Source organism: Eleutherodactylus coqui, chromosome 5, assembly GCF_035609145.1.
Source record: "Eleutherodactylus coqui strain aEleCoq1 chromosome 5, aEleCoq1.hap1, whole genome shotgun sequence".
Lineage (NCBI taxonomy): Eukaryota > Metazoa > Chordata > Amphibia > Anura > Eleutherodactylidae > Eleutherodactylus > Eleutherodactylus coqui.
The window spans coordinates 29098252-29122379 of NC_089841.1; the positions used below are offsets into that span (position 1 = coordinate 29098252).

Below are 24128 nucleotides of genomic sequence, written 5' to 3' on the forward strand. Positions count from 1 at the left end.
GGGGTCTGAAATCACTAAATCCCCAATGTCGGTTTTAGTAACTCTAGAGAGCAGGTTAGGAGATACAAGAACATAGTCGATTCTGGACCAGGAATCGTTTGCATGGGAGAAATGTGTGTATTCTCATCCCTCCAGATTAAATTCTTGCCATATATCCTTAAATTGATGAGCTTTGTTAACATTTTGAAAGGTGCTGTCGTGGCATCTAGGAGTGTTTCCGTTTGCTGCTTGACTACGGCGGTCCTCTATTACATTTAGTACTGAATTTAAAATTGCCTCCTACCAGTTTAAGAGCACCCGTGTCTGTTAACCGCTTTTTTTTTTTTAATCTACCATGTTTCCCTATTGAGCCTCCTTTTTATCATACCGCAAAACACAAACTTATGCGATGCATTTTTAATAGAGATGAGCGAACCTACTCGGCCACGCCCCTTTTTCGCCTGAGTGCCGCGATTTTCGAGTACTTCCGTACTCGGGCGAAAAGATTCGGGGGGCGCCGTGGGTGAGTGGGGGGTTGCAGCGGGGAGTGGGGGGGAGAGGGAGAGAGAGAGGGCTCCCCCCTGTTCCCCGCTGCTACCCCCCGCTTCGCCACGCCTTCCCTTGCTCCCCGGCACCCCCGAATCTTTTCACCCGAGTACGGAAGTACTCGAAAATCGCGGTGCTCGATCGAATAATTACTCGAAACGAGTAGGTTCGCTCATCTCTAATTTTTCACATTAGAAAGTCCTCTTGACTTTCGCATTAAAAAATCACAATAAAAAACACAAGAGAAAATTTCAGGTGGCAGGGATGTTTTGCAAGAAAAAAATCTCTGACGCTCAAAAATTGCGGCAAAAAGGTAACGATTTTGCTGCGATTTTTCACAAGGCAATATCACGGTCACCAGTGTGCTGGAGCCCTAAGAATGGGACAAGCATTTTTCTCCTATTTGTCGGGCAGTCAAAAATTCAGACACCGACTTGAAAGAGCAAGGAAGCCCAGAAATGCTGCAACTAGACAACCATGAGCCTCTCCCACATTGATCTGTATTGGAATGACTATCCCTAAGCCTCTCCCAAATGAATCTGTGTTTGACCAGCTAATGCCACATCCTCACTGACATAACACTCACTTGCCAGGGACAAAAAGTGTGTTACATAGTGTCATGTACTGAAAAACTTTTAAAACAGAGTAACCAGAAAAAAAAACGACATTCCACCATCTTCCGGTTCGTTTCTACAGACCACAACCTGCAACAAAAGTGACATGATTACTTTATGATACCAAACTTATATTGATTTTTTTTTTTTACTGTACTATTTTCATTTTTTTCAGACATTTAATTTTTTTCAATTATTTACTGCCGCCATCTTCTGCGCGCAATAACTTGTTTGATTTTTTAGCCCACTAAGTTGTTCACGGGCTCGTTTTTTGCAGGACGTCCTGTAGTTTGCATTGGTACCATTTTGGAATACATATGACTTTTTTATCGCTTTTTATTGCATTTTTTTTACTGGGAGGCAGAAAAAAACAAAAAGTGCATTTCTGCAGTTCTTTATTTTTTTTTCGGACGACGTTCACTGTGAGGGGTAAATACTGCATTTCACAGATATATCAGATTTTTATGGACGCAGTGATACCAAATATGTATTTTGTTTCATTATTTAGATTCTTTTATTATAAATATGGCAGAGGGGTTTTTTATTCTTTTTTTAAATAGTAAAACTTTACTAATCTTATTTTTCCTTTTTTTCTTAGCCCCTTAGCTTTGTTTGCTCCTGAAGTATGATGTAATGCCTGGGTGGTCACTGCTGGCACCAGATCTTCTGTATATTCTTTCCATCTCTTCTTAATATCCTGCTAGTCACTGATTTCATTTAATGGTCCTTGATGGCTGCTTGGCGGACGTTGAAAGGCTTCTTCACCTGTTTCACAATGACAAATAATTCCCTGATGTGACCCTTCGTATAGGCTAATTCAAGGAAGTTGTTCTTGTCTTTAGTGGCTTCTCTTTGGAAGCTCTACCTCTGTTTCTTTGTTTTAGTCCAAGGCTTTTGACTGCATTGAGCATAATAAGCTTTGGAAAGCACTTAGGGAGGTAGGAGTACCAGCACACTTGCTCACATTGATCAGGTCCCTCTACAGCAATCAAGAAGCCACAGTGAGAACCAACTATGGAAATACAGATTGGCACAGGACAAGGATGCATCCTCTCTCCTTTTCTTTTCAACCTCTATGCTGATGTGATCATGAGTTGGCTGGTCTTAAATGATCAGGGTATTGGGTTGAAAATATGACCCTGGTAGCTGAGACGCTGCTCCTGAAGCTAAAAGAAGAAAGTGAGCAGATGGGACTTCACCTGAAGATTAACAAGACAAATATCATGGCCACTGCCAACAAGGAAGTCCATATAAAGGTCAACAACAAGGAAATCAAAGCAGGAAATAGTTTTGTATTTCTTAGTTCCCTTATTGACCATAGAGGTAGCTCGACATGTGAGCTTAAGCATCGATTAGCATTGGGGTGTACGACCATGGTGAGTATGGACACAATATGGAAGTGAAATAATATCTCAGTCACCATCAAACTAGGGTAAATCCCAGCCATGGTCTTCCTGATTGCAACATATGGCTGTGACACGTAGACAAAAGAAAAATTAACATACTTTAGCTACAGTGTTGGAGAAAATGTCTATGGATCCTTTAGACAGCTAGGGTCACCAACAAAGCTCTCCTGGACATATTAAACCAACGGTGTCCCTAGAAGATCATGAGACTGACCTACTTTGGACATGTGATTAGGACGAATTCACGGCGAACTCGCCTGAAAAAGAAGTGCTACTTGGAATGGTCAGTAGTAAAAGGAAGCATGGAAGACAAAAGACATGTTTGCTGGACACCATCAAGAAGGACATGGAAATGGACATCAGGCAATGGATGCAGCTGCAGAAAATAAAGAAGCATATCAGTGATTGACAAAGTGCTTAAATACCTCCAAGCTCTTATGTATGTGTCCAATTTAATGTTAACACTATTTATATGCAAGAGGCCCTGGAAGACTCATTGGGCAAAACTCTCACTTTGCCTGAGGTGAGAACCTAAGACAATTCCCTTGAACCTCTGAATAACTCAGGGTGATAATCCTAGTTCATTCCATAAAGAAATACACCTTCACATGGATAGCCTCAGTAGCCAATTAGAAATTTTATTACTCGGCCTTCCCCAAGGACCCCAATCATGTATCAAAATTGAGAACCAAGACCCTCTATGGTCAAGACACCAAAAAGCTAATGGTTAGTATTTGCTCTCTATAGCCAGCATCATTGAGTTCCGCTTGTCTCAATCAACCTCACACTCATATGTCTAAAACATTAAAATAGCAGCACATAAAGAAATAAAAGATCTCACTTTCCAGTAAGAGATTCCGCCTCCTGAGGACACATGGAACACAGCTTTGGGCAGATAGAGATAAAGCTAGAGAAATGTCTGTGGGAACCTCCAAGTAATTTCAGTAGTTAGAACATAACCCTCTGGGACAAGAGGTTTCCTTTTGGACATTCTATAAACAGATAACTCAATAACAAACCAAGATAAGTTCACACAGACATATGTTGAGGTTACGTAAGAACTCCTTACTAAATCTTCTCACCACTAAGAGCGAACTAGGAAGAAATTGAAAGGGAACTCCTAGCATCATGGCGATCAGAATGTGAGTGCCAAATGCCTGGAGTAGGATGCCTGGACCAGATTCATGAAATTTGACTTGCAGATGAGCTCGAAGTCACAGAGCTCATCTGCAAGTCAGCATACAGAGTGATGGCTATCAGTCTGCATGATGTAGGTGGGGAAAAGCCAGGACGGCTCACCTCCATGACTCATGATTCTGTCCATGAACTTCGTGGCAGAATCCCTTTAAGGAGCAATTGTAGCCTAAAAAGTGCATCCACTTTGATGTGACTCTGATAACTACTGCTGTCAGGTCATTTTTGGTCATTGTGATAATTAATGATCTTTTTTTTTTAGTCAAGTAAAACATTTCACACAACTGTCTGCTGACTGTTACAATATCTGTCTCATAGACTTTGTATCAGGATGAAGATCTGACCGATATTAATACTACAGAGACAAATGTGAGGGGCGATCAGCAGTGTAAAGAGGGGATTCCTACAGGTAACCACACAGGTGAGTAGTAACCATTAAATACAGCAGAGGAGAGCTGACTATTTCTCCATGTAACATGGGATGGAGCATGCCTTTAAGGCTAATAAGGGCCTGCAACCACCAATCTGGGGGTAAATTTGAATGAAAAAGGGTGTTGCCTTTAAGGGTAAAAAGTGAGGAGAGTGGAAGGGGTGACAGATTCTGCAGGAGGGCCCCAGTACATGCAGTCTGAGGAGAATCTAATGCTCCTCTATGTGTATACATATTTAATTCCTCATATTTAATTCCATGACTTCATAAAATCACCTGTGCGAACAGGTAAACACCAAGTTAACTCGAGTGAAGCCGGATATATCAGCTAGACACAAATATGTATTCAGTCTCTGGTTATTTCCTGTGGATGGTTCCAGCAGGGAAAACCCACCAGAGAGATGTTCCAGCCCTATATATTCTCAGGACTGTCAAATAGAAAATGTCCCGGAGAACCAGCAGGTAGATGACGCTGATGTCTCACCAGAATCTGACCATAAAGTGATGGAACTTGTGTGAAAATCTGATTGATATTAAGGTTAAGGTTAAAGACAAAGCAGAAAAGACATATAATGGCTGATCAGCAGTGTAAGGAGGGGAGACGTCATTGAAGGTGACCTAGAGCCCATCATCTGCTCATCACATGCAGATAATCTATTCTGTCACTGTGTGTTTCCTACAGATGGACTCATGGAAGGAAACCCATCAGAGGAATGTCCCAGCAGTTTATATTCCCAGAACAGTCCAGAAGAAAAGCCAAGTGTCCCAGAGAACCAGCAGGTAGATGAAGCTGAGATTTCTTCAAATCCTCTATAGATGGTAATGCAGCTTTCTACTAAACTTTTCTACGGTCTCTTTCATGTTGATGGCTATGGTAGGTAGTGGTGTCTGGTTTCATGAATCATATTATTGCATTTCCACCTTTTTGGACATCCAATTTGCAATTGAGATTAAGTGTGGAACAAATGTAAAGTTCTTCAGTGTAAATCACAGACTAACTGCACGATTGCAACCAACTGGTGCTAAAGCAAACAGAATATTGTCATGCACTGAATGAAGCATTAAAGGGGTTGTCCTGCGGCCAAAACGAAAAATTTTTCACACCCTAGTCCCCCATGTTAAGCAAGCATCACAAACTACCCATGTAAATCGGTTTTTTAGAGCGTTTCTACTCACCATGAAGCTGTTTCATGAAGTTATAAAAATCTTCTTCCAAGATGGCCGCCGTCATTTCCCAAGGTGCACCGCTGGTCTTCTCCCATGGTGCACTGTGGGTCTTCTCCCATGGTGCACCGTGGATGTTCTTCTTCAGTCTGAGCTCCACTGCCAATTACAGCCACCTCATTGGCTGATCGGCACCACGTGACGGGGCGGAGCTACGCGATGATGCTGAGAAGGGGGAGAAGCCAGGAGGCAGCTCGTGAGCCTGGACCCTCCAGAAGAGGATTCTTCTCTGCGCAAGCACGACTGTTGCGGCAACCAGAGGAGAAGTTTGCTGGTGGCCATGGAGACGGGGACGCCAGCACCGGAGGGGGTAAGTATATAACTTCTGTATGGCTCATATTTAATGCACGATGTATATTACAAAGTGCATTAATATGGCCATACAGAAGTGCTGAACCCCACTTGCTTCTGCGGGACAACCCCTTTAAGTTAGTTATTGTAAGAGTTGCAATCAAAATGATTCAACCCACATTGCAGATTAGGTACATTTTCCAAATTTAGAAAGCTTTTTGTTTGCTTTTTGCAATCAAACAAGAGGAATGTAAATTGCTCAACACAACTAAAATAACAAGTGGTCTCTGACTTCTCCACAAAATGCCAGACATTTGGATCAGGTGTGCTTGAGATAAAATAGATCAAATATCTGGACTGGCAAGAGCTTTGCTGACTGTGATGTTTGATTACATGTTAGAAATACCGATAAGTGAAGAGACTGGTCTAAAAAGGTAAAAGAAACAATCATTGCCTTGTTCAAACAAGGAAAGGGGTGCGAAAGATACAAAAGTATTGAATGTTCCTAGAGATATAGCTGGATGCAAGTTCAATGTTACAGGAACACTGGCTACACTATCCAGACATGGCAGAAAGAGTCGTCACTGGATACTGGAGGAGGCAGTTGGTCAAAAACCCTTCAGTGGCTGCAAAAGACCTGCAGCAAGATCTGGTGGCAGCAGCACTGAGGCTCCTGTTTATATAGTAAGATACATACTAAAAGCGGAACTCCAACATGTCCACCTCTACAGACCCAAAAGCATTCAACTTTCATGAGACTTTCAAGAAAATAGTGAGTATAACAATACCAAATACATCTAATAATAGTATTTTTGGCTGAAAAAAACACAGTTGTTTATTCAGTTGGGTCTATGACACCAAATGTTGATCCAGAGAAAGACAAAAAACCCTCAATGAGTTATAAGCTAATTTTCCTCATTATAGGGCAAAATTTTCTGGCAATCAGAACAATTCCAAAATCACTAACACTTCTGAAGTAATCGGGGATATAATATGTAATATTATTAGACTCCAAGTTCATCTAGTACTCTTAGTGAGTTCTCCATTACCACATCCTCCGGCAGAGAGTTCCATAGTATCACTGCTTTTACAGTAAAAAAATAAGCCCTTCTATGTTGGTGTAGAAACCTTCTTACCTCTAGATGTAGTGGGCACCCCCTTGTTACAGTCCTGGGTATAAATAGATGATTGGAGAGATCTCTGTATTGTCTCCTGATATATTTATAAATAGTAATTTATCAGGGCTCGAACCCACGACCAAGAGAAGGGTATTGGTATACAATGGGAGATTGAGGGGCTACAGAGGCAGATCTTGAAGATGTGCAACTCTGCGCCAGAAGTCTGCATGCTGCTGCCAGGTGACCGTCGCTAATATTAGGGTTTCCTAAATCAATGCTGTTTACCAGTTACTGGAAAAAGGTATTCTTTATTATTAACCTCCTCACTGACGAGGAGCTTGACTGGGCCTTGCTATACATAGAGACTGTCAGCAAACTCCTCAACAGGCTCAACACTTTCATGCCCACTATGGGTCAAATCTTCGATGATCCAAACCGTTGTGCCATGGCTGATGGGAGGTTGCATGGCCCACGACAAGGGCAAACCTTCTATTGCAGAATATACGGCAGAATTCCATCGCTGGGAAAATGACACACTCCTGCTGCATAGCAGAACGATTTTCGCCGGGGTTTATCTGAGTGGGTAAAAGATGAACTTACCAGAGTGGAGACTCCTGATAATCTGGAAGACTTTATCCAGTTATGCATTCAGATTGACCAGATACTTTTTGAGCAGTGAAGGGAGAGATTGATGTTTGCGGACACCAGAACCCAGAACCCTTTCAGTCAACCCACACTTAGTCCCCACCAAAGGACTGAAGCCACCCAAACCTATTCAGGTAGATGTCATCCGCAGACCTCTCTCTATCACAGAAAAAGAAAGGCGCTGGGCTGAAAAATCTGTGCATCTATTGTGGGAGCTTGGGACATTATGGCCTAAACTGTTGAAGCAAGCCCCAAAGGACTCTTGCTTTGCCCCATGCCAAGTCAATGGTCAATCCAGCCATCATGAAACAAGGGGATGCTATCCAAAACACCTTTGTACCAGTAATTCAGCATGATATGTTAACCCTTCCCCCACTCCACCATTTTGTCCTCTCAGGCGATTAGAAGACTCAGTGCTCAGCAGTGTTGGATTCAGGAGCGGGTGGGGAAGTTCATTTACTTAACATTCGCTCGTGACAAGGACATTGCAACCTGACTCCAGTCCATACCGATCAATATAGAAACCGTGGGTGGGTCACCCTTGTCTTCAGGCCCATTCGCACAGGAAATAATTGAGCTGGAGCTCCACATGAACCCTGACCACCACGAGACAATCAGCTTCCAGCTCATCTCATCCCCCAAGTTTCCAGTGATTCTCGGGATCCCCTAGTTTTCTACTCCTAATCCCTCTTTCAACTGAGAAACCAGGACCATTGCCTTCCCTTCAGAAAACTGTAAGGAAAACTGGTTTTGGGACAGATGGCACCATCTGCCCCTAAACCAGTGCAAGACCTCGAGGACAGTCAACAGGACCTAGATAAATTACCAGTTCACTACCATATGTTTAAGAATGTTTGCAGCGAGAAGAAGGCTGACTAGCTGCCACCTCACCGGCCATACGACTGTACTATTGAGCTGCTCCCTGGTTCTTCTATTTCATTTAAGCGTATCTTCAACCTCACAGAACCAGAGTTAGGGGCCCATCAGGAACATCTGGATGAGAATCTAGAAAAAGGCTTCATCCAGCCATCTTCCTCTCTGGCAGGAGCACCCATTTTCTTTGGTAAAAAGAAAGATTCAACTCTTTATACGTACATCGACTACCCGTAGCTAAACAAGATAACCATTAAGAATCGCTACCTTCTCTCATTAATCCCAGAACTGTTGGAGAGCCTTTGGGCAGTCAAGCTCTTTATGAAACTGGACCTCAGAGGAGTATATAATCTGGTGCGGATCCGGCCCAGAGACAAATGGAAGACTGCCTTCAGGACAAGATATGGACAATTTGAGTCCTTAGTGATGCCGTTCGGTCGTTGCAATGCTCCTGCTACCTTCCAGCCCTTTATCAACGGTGTGTTTCAAGACCTGTTGGATCAATTTGTAGTGGCATATCTCAACGACATCCTCATATTCTCTGACAATTTGGAGGAACATTGTGGACACGTTCAGGTGGTCTTGGAATAACCTCTACATCAAGTTAGAGAAATGTGAGTTCAGACAGACCCAAATTTAATTCCTGGGATACATTATCTCCCCAGAGGGCTTAACTATGGATCCCAGGAAGATGAAAGCCGTCCTGGATTGGCCTATTCCAAAAAAATTGAAGGAAGTACAGCACCTGATTGGTTTCGTAAATTTCTACCTAAAATTTATCAAGGACTTCTCAAAAGTCATCTCTCACATTACCTCCCTCACAAAGAAAGCATGCATGTTTTCCTGGTCCCCAGAGGCTCAAAATGCTTTTGAGAAACTAAAGACTGTATTTACTTCAGTACCAATACTGATCCACCCAAAACCCAGATCTATCTTTTGTCATGGAGGTGGACTCCTCACGACTTTGCGGTGGGAGCCATTTTGTCATAGTGAATGGGAGATAAGCTGTAACTACATCCTTGCGCATTTCTAACCTACATGTTATCACCCGCAGAGATAAACTACAATGTTGGGAACAAGGAGCTTCTGGCCATCAAAGTAGTTTTCACCGAGTGGAGACACCTCTTCGAAGGAGACCATCACCCAGTGATGGTTCTTACTGACCATAAAAATTTAGAGTTCCTCTGCACTGCCAAGAGGTTGTCTGTGAGACAAGCATGATGGGCCTTGTTCTTCTCCAGGTATAATTTCATTGTGTTCTACTACCCTGGTTCCCGAAATGGCAAGGCAGGTATATTGTGCAGGATTTGTGTAGAGTCTGAAGAGAGGGCAAATGCGACACAATTCTGTCCCCAAGAAATTGGGGAGCATCTTACACTCTGAAGACCTAACAAAGATTTAGGGAGAATACAAAAAAGACCCATTCTTGAGTTGTGCTTCAAAGGATGGGAAGCTTTTCTTTACAGAAGGGCTTTGGTGGCGAGAACACCAACTGTATGTTCCCGAGGCTGGTTGACTCGAAGTCCTTAAATTAGTCCACGATTCCATGCTGGCCGGTCACCTGGTGGTCACAAAGACTTCAGAACTTCTACTTTGTTCCTTTTGGTGGCCTGACTGCAGGAGGGATGTGAAGAAGTATGTAATCTCTCTTGCAAGGTATGTGCTCGGAACAAGACGCCATGTGCTCACCTGCTGGGCTTTCTCCAGTTCCATTCAGGCTATGGGGATCTATATCCATGGACTTTATAGTTGATCTGCCCCCCCCCTTAAAACAGATGACTACTGTCCTTGTGGTTGTGGGCCAACCTACGAAGATGGCTCACTACAGCCCCATAGAAAAAATCTCACTGCCAAACAGACCATGAAGTTGATGATCCAGAAAATTTTCTGACTACATGGAATTCCAGATGATGTGGTCTGTGACAGAGGGGTCCAGTACACCTCAAGGTTTTAAAGACAATTCTGCAGGGTCTGCATATTACCGTAAAACTCTCCTTTGCTTTTCATCCACAGATTAACGGCCAGACGAAAAAAACAAATCAGACTTTGGAGCAATATCTCTGGTGCATTATCTTCCATCTACAGGATGATTGGGTGGATTTATCAACAGCAGAGTTCAGCTACAACAATGCTCAAGACCGTTCAACTGCCCAGAGCTCATTTTATTCCAACTATGGTACACATCCTGTCTTTATGCCTGGCCTCCCTATCAACACTCCAGTCCCAACGGTTAACTATAGACTGACGGCGTTAGCAGAAATGCAGAAGCAACTAAAAAAACCTAATAGGAAACCCAGAATAGCTTTAAGAAGGTGTCTGACCCTCATCGCCAAGCAGCTCCTACCTTCCAGGTTAGAGAAAAGGTGTGGTTAGCCTCCAAGAACCTTAAGGTGCAAGTGCCCTCTCCCAAACTTCAGGAAAGAAACTAGGGACCTTTCCCAATTGTAGAAAGGGTCAGCCGCAGCCTGAGGATTCATCCTGTGTTTCACGTTTCCCTACTAAAGCTATATCATCAGAATACTTTTGTGGGAAGACATCAACCACCTCCTCATGTGAAAGTTCAGGGCCAGGACGAGTTCATGGCAGCGAAGATTCTAGACTCCAGACTTCAGAGAGGTAAAATACAGTACCTTGTGACATGGCAAGGGTATGAGCCAAAGGAGAGCTCCTGGCAACCAGAGAAAAATGTGCATGCTCCGAGAGTCACACAGGAGATACCCTGGAACCTGGGATGTCCGGAGACCATCCTCAAGGAGGGGGGCTACTGTCAGGGCTCGAACCCACCTCTTGTTTTCCAGTCAGCAGCTCTCTCCGCTAGGTTTTCCAGGACATGAACAGTTCCCTCGCTGAAACCTAGCCTTTTTCTGTATTTCCCAGTTACCTAGTTCCTGCCTCCTGCTCCTGATTGCACTTCCTATATAAGCCTAGCCCTGCCATTCCTTCAGTGCGTCATTATTGTGCTCTACCACCTTGATCAAGGTACTCTTCCTCCTGCTCATCTGCAATTGTACCGATACCTCCTGCTGTTAAGCTCTAGCTTCAATTTGACTAGGCTTCTGTCTCATCCCAATTGTACTGCATACCGATACGTCCTGCTACTGACCTGTGGCTTCCATTTGACTACACTTCCATGTCAACCCATTGTACTGCATTCCGTGACTTCTCGATAATGACTCCTGGCTTACTTGACTACTCTCCAGTGCCCAGCTCGGCTACTACACCTGGGCTTCAATCCAGCGGCTGAAAGACATTACAAATTAAGTAGTTCCTCAGCATTTTTTTAAAAAAACTAAATAACCACAATTTTAATAACCTCTCTGGGTACTGTAGTCCCCCCATTCCAGTTAATACTTTAGTTGCCCGCCTTTGAACCCACTCAAGCTGTGATATGTCCTTCTTGAGTACTGGTGATTAAAACTATCCACAATAGTTCATGTGTGGTGTAACCAGTATCTTGTAAAAAGGAAGAACAATGTTCTCGGCATGTTCCTCTAGACCTCTTTTGATGCCACCCATGCCTTTTTTGCCTTGGCAGCGGCTACCCGACACTGGTTGCTCCAATTAAGTTTACAGTCAAGTAAAATCCCCAAGTTCTTCTCCATTTTAGTGTTACCCACTAATTACCAATTTAGTCTGTAATGGTGACATGTATTTTCCTGCCCATTCAGATAATCATAACCGTTACACATGTGAGTCTTAATATTAGGAACAGTGTCAGTATAAAAACATAACTGAATTACATTTCAGATAACCAAGACTAGTAAACCAAGACATATACACTACCGTTCAAAAGTTTGGGGTCACCCAAACAATTTTGTGTTTTCCATGAAAAGTCACACTTATTCACCACCATGCGTTGTGAAATGAATAGAAAATAGAGTCAAGACATTGACAAGGTTAGAAATAATGATTTGTATTTGAAATAACATTGTTTTAACATCAAACTTTGCTTTCGTCAAAGAATCCTCCTTTTGCAGCAATTACAGCATTGCACACCTTTGACATTCTAGCTGTTAATTTGTTGAGGTAAGCTTGTGAAATTGCACCCCACGCTTCTAGAAGCATCTCCCACAAGTTGGATTGGTTGGATGGGCACTTCTGGCGTACCATACGGTCAAGCTGCTCCCACAACAGCTCAATGGGGTTCAGATCTGGTGACTGCGCTGGCCACTCCATTACCGATAGAATACCAGCTGCCTGCTTCTGCTGTAAATAGTTCTTGCACAATTTGGAGGTGTGTTTAGGGTCATTGTCCTGTTGTAGGATGAAATTGGTTCCAATCAAGCGCTGTCCACTGGGTATGGCATGGCGTTGCAAAATGGAGTGATAGCCTTCCTTATTCAGAATCCCTTTTACCCTGTACAAATCTCCCACCTTACCAGCACCAAAGCAACCCCAGACCATCACATTATCTCCACCATGCTTAACAGATGGCGTCAGGCATTCTTCCAGCATCTTTTCATTTGTTCTGCGTCTCACAAACGTTCTTCTTTGTGATCCAAACACCTCAAACTTGGATTCATCCGTCCACAACACTTTTTTCCAGTCTTCCTCTGTCCAATGTCTGTGTTCTTTTGCCCATCTTAATCTTTTTCTTTTATTGGCCAGTCTCAGATATGGCTTTTTCTTTGCCACTCTACCCTGAAGCCCAAAATCCCGCAGCCGCCTCTTCACTGTAGATGTTGACACTGGTGTTTTGCGGGTACTATTTAATGAAGATGCCAGTTGGGTACCTGTGAGGCGTCTGTTTCTCAAACTAGAGACTCTAATGTGCTTATCTTCTTGCTTAGTTGTGCAACGCGGCCTCCCACTTCTTTTTCTACTCTGGTTAGAGCCTGTTTGTGCTGTCCTCTGAAGAAGTAGTACACACCGTTGTAGGAAATCTTCAATTTCTTAGCAATTTCTCGCATGGAATAGCCTTCATTTCTAAGAACAAGAATAGACTGTCGAGTTTCAGATGAAAGTTCTCTTTTTCTGGCCATTTTGAGCGTGTAATTGACCCCACAAATGTGATGCTCCAGAAACTCAATCTGCTCACAGGAAGGTCAGTTTTGTAGCTTCTGTAACGCGCTAGACTGTTTTCAGATGTGTGAACATGATTGCACAAGGGTTTTCTAATCATCAATTAGCCTTCTGAGCCAATGAGCAAACACATTGTACCATTAGAACACTGGAGTGATAGTTGCTGGAAATGGGCCTCTATTCACCTTTGTAGATTTTGCACAAAAAACCAGACATGTGCAGCTAGAATAGTCATTTACCACATTAGCAATGTATAGAGTGCATTTGTTTAAAGTTAGGACTAGTTTAAAGTTATCTTCATTGAAAAGTACAGTGCTTTTCCTTCAAAAATAAGGACATTTCAATGTGACCCCAAACTTTTGAACGGTAGTGTAGGTTATAAATCCGGGATAATTATCTCCATGGTAATCAGACAAGTGTATTTCTTTTATCTTTCATTTCTGTACTAAAAAACACACTTAATTTTGAAAACAAGTGTTTGTTATTCTGCGGATACTTTGTTGTAAAGGGACGACCTTTATAAAATCCAGCAGTGTGAAGCACATTATGATCATGTAGAACCAAATACAGCTACACAATACTAACCTTTATAGAATGAAAGGGCTTCTGTCACCGGGTTCATGAGGTTTGGCTTGCAGCTGAGCTCTGGGTCACGGAGGGGGCTGTGCTGGCTTTACCCTGCCTGCAGCATACAGTGATGGCTCTCTTCCTATACAAAAAAGGGGAGGGAGCCATCAGTCTGCAGGATGTGGGAGGGAAAAGCCAGCATGGCCCCCTCTGACTCAGAGCTCAACTCCAAGCCAAACTTCAGGAACCGGTGACCGAATTCCTTTAGGGAGCAATTGTAGCCTAGACAGGGCATCCACTTTGACATGACTGATGACTACTGCTGTAAGGTCATTTTTGTAACTGTCTGCTGACTTGAACAATATTTGTCTCACAGCTTTTGTATCCGGATGAAGATCTGACCAATATTAATACTACAGAGACAAATGTGAGGGGCGATCAGCGGTGTAAAGAGGGGATTCCTACAGGTAACCGCCCAGGTAAGTAGTAACAACTAAATACAGCTGAGAGGAGTCACAGATTCTCCTCGGTCACATTCTTATCTCTCAGCTGGGAGGGAATGCGGTTTCTTAGAATCCCACTCCCTTACATTGTACTGTAGATTATACAATCCCGCAGTGTGTGATCTCACCGTAATACTCTTCCAGTTGCCATAAATGGGCACAATTGGGAAACAGATTCCGAGTAGTTTCATCCTAATATAACGTCTGAGCCGATTATAAGGGGGTTGGAGATAAAGTAACGGCTTACAGATGTGTTTTCTAATGGTTTCAAAGAGTTTGTTCAGAATCAGGAAGAGTCAGACCGCCATCAGGGCAGAATAAATGGTTACAGAGGCCCCCGCTGACTGCTGGCTGCTGCCTGCCTGTCAATAAAGATGTCAATATGTCCTGAGCCCAGTCAGTGATCGCCAGCACTCTGCACACTAGCTGTAGGAATTATATCTCGGGGGGGTTGGATCCCTTTAAGGAGCCCCCCAGTGGTCAATGACAGGTTACTCTGCTTCCCGCTGGCCATTCTGCTCATCACCTCCCACTAAAGACTCAAACCCCATCCCCCACCCGTCCCCTGGGGCTCTCATTAATCTCATTATATAGGAGCCCAATATATCTCATGGCAGCTCTGTGTAATGGTCAGGGGCTGGCTGGCAAAATTTAGCCTGTAGGGCAGGAATATATCACATGCCAATGAGTAGCGGCCCAACATAGGGGTGCGTTCACACACAGTGGGTTTTCTGCATCTTATTTCACATATCAATCTTCACCACTAGCGCATATTTTGATGTGGATCTGCATCAAACTTCGCTCCTTCAATTGAAATGGTGAAATCAGCTGCAGATCTGTGGTAAAATCCACATCATATAGTGTGGACTTTGATGCAGATTTTGGTGCGGACCCGCAGCAGGATCTAACAGTGGAAACCTGCAATGCAGTTGACCACATAACATACTGGCATAATTACATGACTACTGACCGCAGTCGGTGAGCACAGTCTGGTTGTGTGTGACCGGCCACAATGTGTCCTTTCATCCTTCTTTATCTAACAGGAATTGGAGCCGCAGAACCAACCTTAGTACATGAATACAGCACCAGGACCAAGGTCATAACATAATTACAGCACCAGAACCAAGCTTAGTGATGCACATAGATGCAATACCAGAACAAAGCTCAGTACATTAATACAGCACCAAAGCCAAGCTCTGTGCACTTATATAGTACCAAGAACTGTGTTTCCACTTTATATGACTATTTTCAGACGAGCGCATTAAGGGCACATTTTACAAATGTGTCCCAGCTCGACTGCAGGTCTACAGACCAGAGCTTGCAGTATGACAGTCAACCATGAAGTAAGCTAGCTGCAAGTATTAACCGGGGCATACAAGGAGCCCATGGGGCCCCAGAGCAAAACCCAGAATGCCTCCTCCCTCCCCATGGATAAATATAATATATGTTCTTCTCTCTAGGCCCAGACTGCCACTAAGATTTCTTGCAGCCAAAACTTGCTTCAGCCCACTCCCCCCAGCAAGCTGCTGCTGCCGCCACTAGTGAACTTTTCAATGCCCCCCCAATAATATGCCCACTGTGGTCCCACTGCATAGCTATGTCCCACGTTGTGATCTCACTTTATGGAATAGTGCCCCTGCTGTGGGCTCAGTTAGTAATGTGACTCCCTTTGAGGTTCGAATTAATTATGTGACCCCACTTTGTGCTCTCAATTATTATTATGATCTCCCTCTGTTCCCCTAATCAGTGGCATAACTAGAGTCATATGGGACCCAGAATAAACTTTTAAATATCAAAAAATATAATTCCATATCATGTTCATCTCCAAGTGGCTTCATCATCCTCCCATGTCCCCCAGACAACTCCCAACATCCTCCATGATCCTGCAAACAGTCCTTATCATCCCCCAAACAACCCCAATCCTCATGTACCTAACCAGCCCCCATCATACTCCACTCTCCCCCAACAGCACCCATCATCTTCCATTGCCTCCGTCATCCACAGGTTCACAGTGTGACCTTGCTTCTTTTCCCCAGTGCCGTCACTCAGACTGCAGTGAACGCTGGAGCCGGGGAGGGAGGAAGGAGGTCACTCTGTCAGCCTGTGAGAGAGAGCGGGACATGGCAGTACCGTGAATAAGACTGTCAGCACTAGTAGCAGCAGGTGACGCCATAGCTTTAAGAGCGCTAAACTAGGTGGCCGTAAGATTGTGCAGTTGCCACACGCCTCCCTGCCCTGGCCTCGTCCCAGTCTGATGTGACAGCATATAGAATTATATGTACTAAGCTGTTTTATAGATGAGCAGCTCTGTATTTGCTGTACGCCGTGTGTTACTGACATCCGGCTTCATGGGAGATTTTATATGAGTTCTTAATGGAAAAACAGAAACTGATCAACGTACAGAAATGGCCGAACTCCATCTGTATGGAATATACTATTTCTGTAGCTTTGGTTCGGAGAGCTATCAGGGACCGGAAGCCGGTTTCATGCTCCTTTTACAGAACCCGCAGGACCCCTATGTTATTCATGAAAGTCCTGTTAGTTACTTGTAAGTCCTGATTCACATCTGTAGTTTTTGGTGATGTTTTCTGCACTGACAATCTCTTGGTATTTAAGTGAGCTGCAAACCAAGTGACCGATTAGAGAGTGATTCTCACTCACTCTGTCAGGACCCGTAATGCCTATTTTGAGTGATTACTCCAGCGACTGTCAGCCTGTGTAAAAGCACCCTTAGATGATGATTACATTTTGCTACATGACTTGTTATTTGTATAGAAATGTTATAAAATATCAGTATCATTTATAAGGTTTATAATATTAAAGAATAATCTGCTTTATTCTTGGCAGATGACGGAACTAGAAGCTCAGAGGGAGATCTGATATCTGCAGATTGTGAAGCAGAGGATTGTGGTATCACACAAGATACATATGAAGAACCTGCCATTATCCCAGATATCCCCTCAGCCCTTCACAGCAAAGATCCATCATTCAATCTTCCTATACAGGTCCCATCTTCTGATTTATCACAGACTGATAGGCAAGAGAAATGTCTCAGAAGGGGAGAACATCAAAGAGCTCACACAGGGAAGAAGCCGTATTCATGTTCAGAATATGGGGAATGTTTTACAGAGGAATCACATCTCGTTAGACATCAGAGAAATCACACTGGAAAGAAGCAGTTTTCTTGTTCCGAATGTGGAAAATGTTTTGCAGGGAAATCAAAGCTAGTTCAGCATCAGAGAATTCACACAGGAGAGAAGCCATTTTCTTGTTCAGAATGTGGGAAATCTTTTTCAACTAATTCATACCTTGTTAAACATCATATAATTCACACAGGAGAGAAGCCATTTTCTTGTTCAGAATGTGGGAAATGTTTTTCAAGGCAATCACAGGTAAGTAGCCATCAGAGAATTCACACACAAGATAAACCATTTTCTTGTTCAGAATGTGGGAAATGTTTTTCAAGCCAATCAAACCTTATTAAACATCAAAGAAGTCACACAGGAGAGAAACCGTTTGCTTGTTCAGAATGTGGGAAATGTTTTGCACAGAAATCTGACCTTGTTATACATCAGAGAATTCACACAGGAGAGAAGAGGTTTTCTTGTTCAGAATGTGAGAAATGTTTTATAGTGAAATCAGACCTTGTTAAACATCAGAGAATTCACACAGGAGAGAAGCCGTTTTCTTGTTTAGAATGTGGAAAATGTTTTGCAGTGAAATCAAGGCTAGTTAAGCATCAGAGCATTCACACAGGAGAGAAGCCGTTTTCTTGCTCAGAATGTGGGAAATGTTTTTCAAGGCAATCACAGGTAAGTAGCCATCAGAGAATTCACACACAAGATAAACCATTTTCTTGTTCAGAATGTGGGAAATGTTTTTCAAGCCAATCACACCTTATTAAACATCAGAGAAGTCACACAGGAGAGAAACCGTTTTCTTGCTCAGAATGTGGGAAATGTTTTGCACAGAAATCTGACCTTGTTATACATCAGAGAATTCACACAGGAGAGAAGAGGTTTTCTTGTTCAGAATGTGAGAAATGTTTTATAGTGAAATCAGACCTCGTTAAACACCAGAGAATTCACACAGGAGAGAAGCCGTTTTCTTGTTTAGAATGTGGAAAATGTTTTGCAGTGAAATCAAGGCTAGTTAAGCATCAGAGCATTCACACAGGAGAGAAGCCGTTTTCTTGCTCAGAATGTGGGAAATGTTTTGCACAGAAATCTGACCTTGTTATACATCAGAGAATTCACACAGGAGAGAAGAGGTTTTCTTGTTCAGAATGTGAGAAATGTTTTATAGTGAAATTAGACCTTGTTAAACATCAGAGACATCACACAGGAGAGAAGCCGTTTTCTTGTTTAGAATGTGGAAAATGTTTTGCAGTGAAATCAAGGCTAGTTAAGCATCAGAGCATTCACACAGGAGAGAAGCTGTTTTCTTGCTCAGAATGTGGGAAATCTTTTGCACAGAAATCAGTCCTTGTTGATCATAGGAGAATTCACATGGGAGAGAAGCCATTTTCTTGTTCAGAATGTGGGAAATGCTTTGCACAGAAACCCGTCCTTGTTAAACATCAGAGACTTCACACAGGAGAGAAGCCATTTTTTTGTTCAGAATGTGGGAAATGTTTTACATTGAAATCAGACCTCGTTATACATCAGAGAAGTCACACAGGAGAGAAGCCGTTTTCTTGTTCAGAATGTGGGAAATGTTTTACAAGGAAATCAGCCCTCGTTGATCATCAGAGAAGTCACACAGGAGAGAAGCCATTTTCCTGTTCAGAATGTGGGAAATGTTATACAGGGAAATCAAAGCTAGTTCGGCATCAGAAATGTCACACAACAAAGTAGCCATTTTGATGTTCAGAATGTGGGAAATATTTTACTTATTAATCATATTTACTGCTACATCAAAAAGTTCACGCAGGAGAGAAGCCATTTTTTAAAATCTGTTTTTGTCAAACCATACAAAAAAATGTAAAAGGTAAAGTGACATGCACAAAAGGGGAAGTTATTTACATCACTAAATGATGAGTAAGAAATGTATGTAATTACCAATAAACATCTGTTATCCAGAAACAAATAGCATCCAGATAACCCACCTTTATATCAGCCGTGTACATAGAATATTTCACACTGATACATATAACTGCGTCTCTAAACTTGTCTCTAACTGTTCATAAAAGTTTACTTGTATAACTTACATGTTTGTATTTGGGCCGATCTTTCTTCTTCCTTTAGATGATGTTTCCTCAGAACTGATGGAGATGAGGGAGAGCTGGTACCCATTATGTGTATAAGTAGTGAGGGGGGAATCACTGCCGATCCCGGACTTTGTGGAGTTTGTTAGGACATTTTTTGGTTTTGAGAATGATCCTTTCATAAATAATAACTATAAGAATCGTATTCCACCACTGAGCCCAGCAAGGGCGTCTCCCCTCCATCTCATCACTATAGGGTCATAGACTAGGAAGAGTCGCACACAGTAATATACAGCTGTGATCACATGGGAAAGGTTCTACAACTTCAGTGTAACATATCAGACTTTATTTATACAGGACTATACAACTTGGGGTACACAGCCTGATAACTCATGGGTCCTACGCAGTTCATGTTCAGGTGAGCTCTTAACATGCCAGGTTTCAAGAGAGCCAAGAGTTTTATACATAAGTGACAACTTGGGAAAGCTGGTCGGCATAATAGTTCATAACGGTTGCAAACATTTACAGATCAGGTAGATACTGCCAACAGAAATACATAAGATCTTAAATCAAGCCTTGCTAACCATTTTCTTTCCTGCATGGTTCAAGTAGCCGGCTCAAGTTTGACTCAGCCTTCCATCCTTCTGAGGTTGGGAAAATGAGCACCCAGCTTTGGTAGGGGGTAATAAATAAATTACATGAAAGCGCTGCAGAATAGGTTGGCTCTATACAAATACCAAGATGTATTTTATTTTTTAAAGCCAAACAGAACCCGGGCACACATCACCGTAATCCTGTAAGACTCATGTAGTAAAGGTTTTTTGTGCCAATCACCTCCATAAGAGTTCAGATTAACTCATTTTAATGGCTATAATGTGTAAAGAAGATGTATTGAAGGAAGGGTTTTGGATGAAATGTTGTGATGTGTCATTCAGCCAATATGTGTTCTTTGTATTTTATAGGCATTACAGGGTTAATTTCCCCTCCTGGGGAGGTGATTGGCACAGGAAACTATTGGTACGTGAGTTTCCTGGATTATGGAGTTGTGTGCCCGGGTTCCGTTAGGCGTGAATGCTAAGTATATGATCTTATGTATTTGTACTGACAATATCTGCCCAATCTCAGATTTATATTTTCACTTTCTGTGGTGAAAGTAAATGTTTGCACCCTGATATGGACTATTGTGCCGGAGCGGCTCTTCCAAGTTACATTTTTGAAACAACAGATTGAACCTAATTCTTCTTTATTATTTACACTGGGAAGAGCCCACTAACTAATTTTAAACATAAAATATAACTTTTATTCAGTCTGTTAAAAATTGAGCTCCCTGACAAACATACACAGATATATATCAATCTAAATGATCAATTTACGATCAGTAAAGTATCAACACTGTAGTTCCAATATCAATAGATTCTGTTGGTGGACAAAAAGTATATAAATTATGCACGATCAACTTGTTTTTGTGTATCGTGCAGAAATTAATTTATTCTCCCACAGTCGACGCGTTTCTTCAGTCACCTCCAACCTGTGACTGATTCATCAGGATGGGGAGACAGTATATTACAGAAATAGGTCCACTTTGATGATGGATAGTGAGGATGTATTAATGTACTGACAATACTTATCAAAAACTCCCTTTTTTTTTTTTTTTTTTTTCCCCTTGTGGATTTTTATATAGTACGGGAGTTTTCTTTTCCCCAAAATTTGATGATACTTGTGTTGCAAATGGTCTGAATTATGATATTAGTTGGTTTCAGCTCAGTACTTGAAGTATCCAGCCCAGATTGATTTAGGTTTAATCATGGTTAACGGATGCCACCCGAGCTAAATCTCTAACCACATTAATGATATCATTCAGGAATCATGTGGTTACGATAATACACGGACTGGCATCCAACTGATGTATGTATCTTCACTGTGACTCTGTTAGACTAATGGTCATCAGTGTGATCTTATTCCATAAATTATTCTAGTAACTTACTGGGGTACTTCTGTATAGCTGTCCCTGATGTTTGTTTATAAACCATCAGTAAGTAGCTAACAGATGTTACACAGCTACTTGAAATGTTTTTATATAGGCGGTCATAAACACAGTTGGGCCTCAATATTATGAGCCCATTGATAAACTGTGTTATCATTAGTGTCCTTAGTGCAGCTTTAGGTTAGTCTAAGTCAAAAGAGCTAGATACTTTGGCTCAATTGCAGTGACTGAACACTAAAGCTGACTTAGTTTGCTGCCCAGATCACTAAAGAGACCTCAGTCGGTCTGTCAGTTTATTGTGGGACATTGATCCCAGCGGTTGCACATGCTGTGCTGTGGGGGAATGGTTGGAGGGTGCTATCAGATATCACATCCGATTCCAGTACTATGTTACAGCTCTCTTTAGTGATCTGGGCAGCAAACTAAGTCAGCTTTAGTGTTCAGTCACTGCAATTGAGCCAAAGTATCTAGCTCTTTTGACTTAGACTAACCTAAAGCTGCACTAAGGACACTAATGATAACACAGTTTATCAATGGGCTCATAATATTGAGGCCCAACTGTGTTTATGACCGCCTATATAAAAACATTTCAAGTAGCTGTGTAACATCTGTTAGCTACTTACTGATGGTTTATAAACAAACATCAGGGACAGCTACACAGAAGTACCCCAGTAAGTTACTAGAATAATTTATGGAATAAGATCACACTGATGACCATTAGTCTAACAGAGTCACAGTGAAGATACATACATCAGTTGGATGCCAGTCCGTGTATTATCGTAACCACATGATTCCTGAATGATATCATTAATGTGGTTAGAGATCTAGCTCGGATGGCATCCGTTAACCATGATTAAACCTAAATCAATCTGGGCTGGATACTTCAAGTACTGAGCTGAAACCAATTAATATCATAATTCAGACCATTTGCAACACAAGTATCATCAAATTTTGGGGAAAAGAAAACTCCCGTACTATATAAAAATCCACAAGAAAAAAAAGGGAGTTTTTGATAAGTGATTAATACATCCTCACTATCCATCATCAAAGTGGACCTATTTCTGTAATATACTGTCTCCCCATCCTGATGAATCAGTCACAGGTTGGAGGTGACTGAAGAAACGCGTCGACTGTGGGAGAATAAATTAATTTCTGCACGATACACAAAAACAAGTTGATCGTGCATAATTTATATACTTTTTGTCCACCAACAGAATCTATTGATATTGGAACTACAGTGTTGATACTTTACTGATCGTAAATTGATCATTTAGATTGATATATATCTGTGTATGTTTGTCAGGGAGCTCAATTTTTAACAGAGTGAATAAAAGTTATATTTTATGTTTAAAATTAGTTAGTGGGCTCTTCCCAGTGTAAATAATTAAGTTTAAAAAGAACCCTACTGTCACAGTGATTAGTAATTCTTCTTTATTGATTTAATTAAAACAGCCAGGATTGACGGGTTTCGGGGATGCAGACCCTTCCTTAGAAATGGCTGGGTAAAGTACAAAGTGCAATAATTAAGATAGGAGAACAAATAGAGTAAAATAAATAATGAAGAGAAAGGAGAAGAGATGCATAAAAAGTACAAATCATCAATGGAGAGTAAAAGTAACAAACAGAATATATGCTCAGGGGTTTACCATATTAATTTATATAGTTAGTGTGATTTGGTAAACAGACTATCTATATATATAAAGCTGAAAGCCCTCACTCACTCACTCACTGACTGACTGACTGACTGACTGACTCGCCAAAAGTTCTCCAACTTCCCGATGTCGTAGAAACATGAAATTTGGCAGAAGCATAGATTATCTCCAAAATAGTAACAGCTAATGGGTCCCAACTCCATTATTCAATTCTATGCGCAAAAGAATTAGCGTCCAAATTTTACGTGCAGAATCTAATTTTCTCACTTTATGGTGTCATAGAAACGTGAATTTTGGCACAAGCATTGATTACGTCATAAATAGGAAAAGTTCATAGGTCCCAACTCGATTATTCAATTCTAGCGCAAAAGAATTGGTGTCGAAATTTTACGTGCGGAATGTAATTTTTTCACTTTCCGGTGTCATAGAAATGGGAAATTTGGCACGAGCATTGATTATGTCATAAATAAGAAAAGCTAATGGGTCCCAACTTGATTATTCAATTCTATGCGCAAAAGAATTGGCATAGAAATTTTACGTGCAGAATGTAATTTTCTCACTTTCCGGTGTCAGAAACGTGAAATTTGGCACGAGCATTAATTATGTCATAAATAGGAAAAGCGGGGGCGTGTCCTAGCAAGCAAGGAGTGAGGACGCACCGTGCTTCGCTCCTCCACAAAACCTCTGTTTTCAGCCCTTTTTTGGCCCAAAGCAGAGACCCAAACAGGATCAGACTGTGACACAGCACCTGGGGACCCACCAGAACTCGCCCCGAGGCGATAGCTCACCCAGAAAATCTCTGCCGCCGGGAAGGAGCCGGAGAACCGCGGCCCAGCACAGCAGCCCCCCACCCGACGGGACCCGCGCTCAGAGA

At 42.1% G+C, this 24128-nt stretch overlaps 1 protein-coding gene across 1 annotated transcript in view; it reads left to right on the plus strand.

Moving 5' to 3' along the window:
• The window catches only part of LOC136629113 (zinc finger protein 271-like), a 31840-nt gene extending 12092 nt beyond the window's left edge, over positions 1–19748 (plus strand). The window contains exons 6-9 of the mRNA XM_066605248.1: positions 4058–4160; positions 4852–4949; positions 14286–14388; positions 17260–19748. Coding sequence (XP_066461345.1) covers positions 4058–4160; positions 4852–4949; positions 14286–14388; positions 17260–19268 — 2313 coding nt within the window. The 3' untranslated portion in view covers positions 19269–19748. The remainder of the gene's footprint in view (positions 1–4057; positions 4161–4851; positions 4950–14285; positions 14389–17259) is intronic.
• The last annotated feature ends 4380 nt before the right edge of the window (positions 19749–24128 follow it).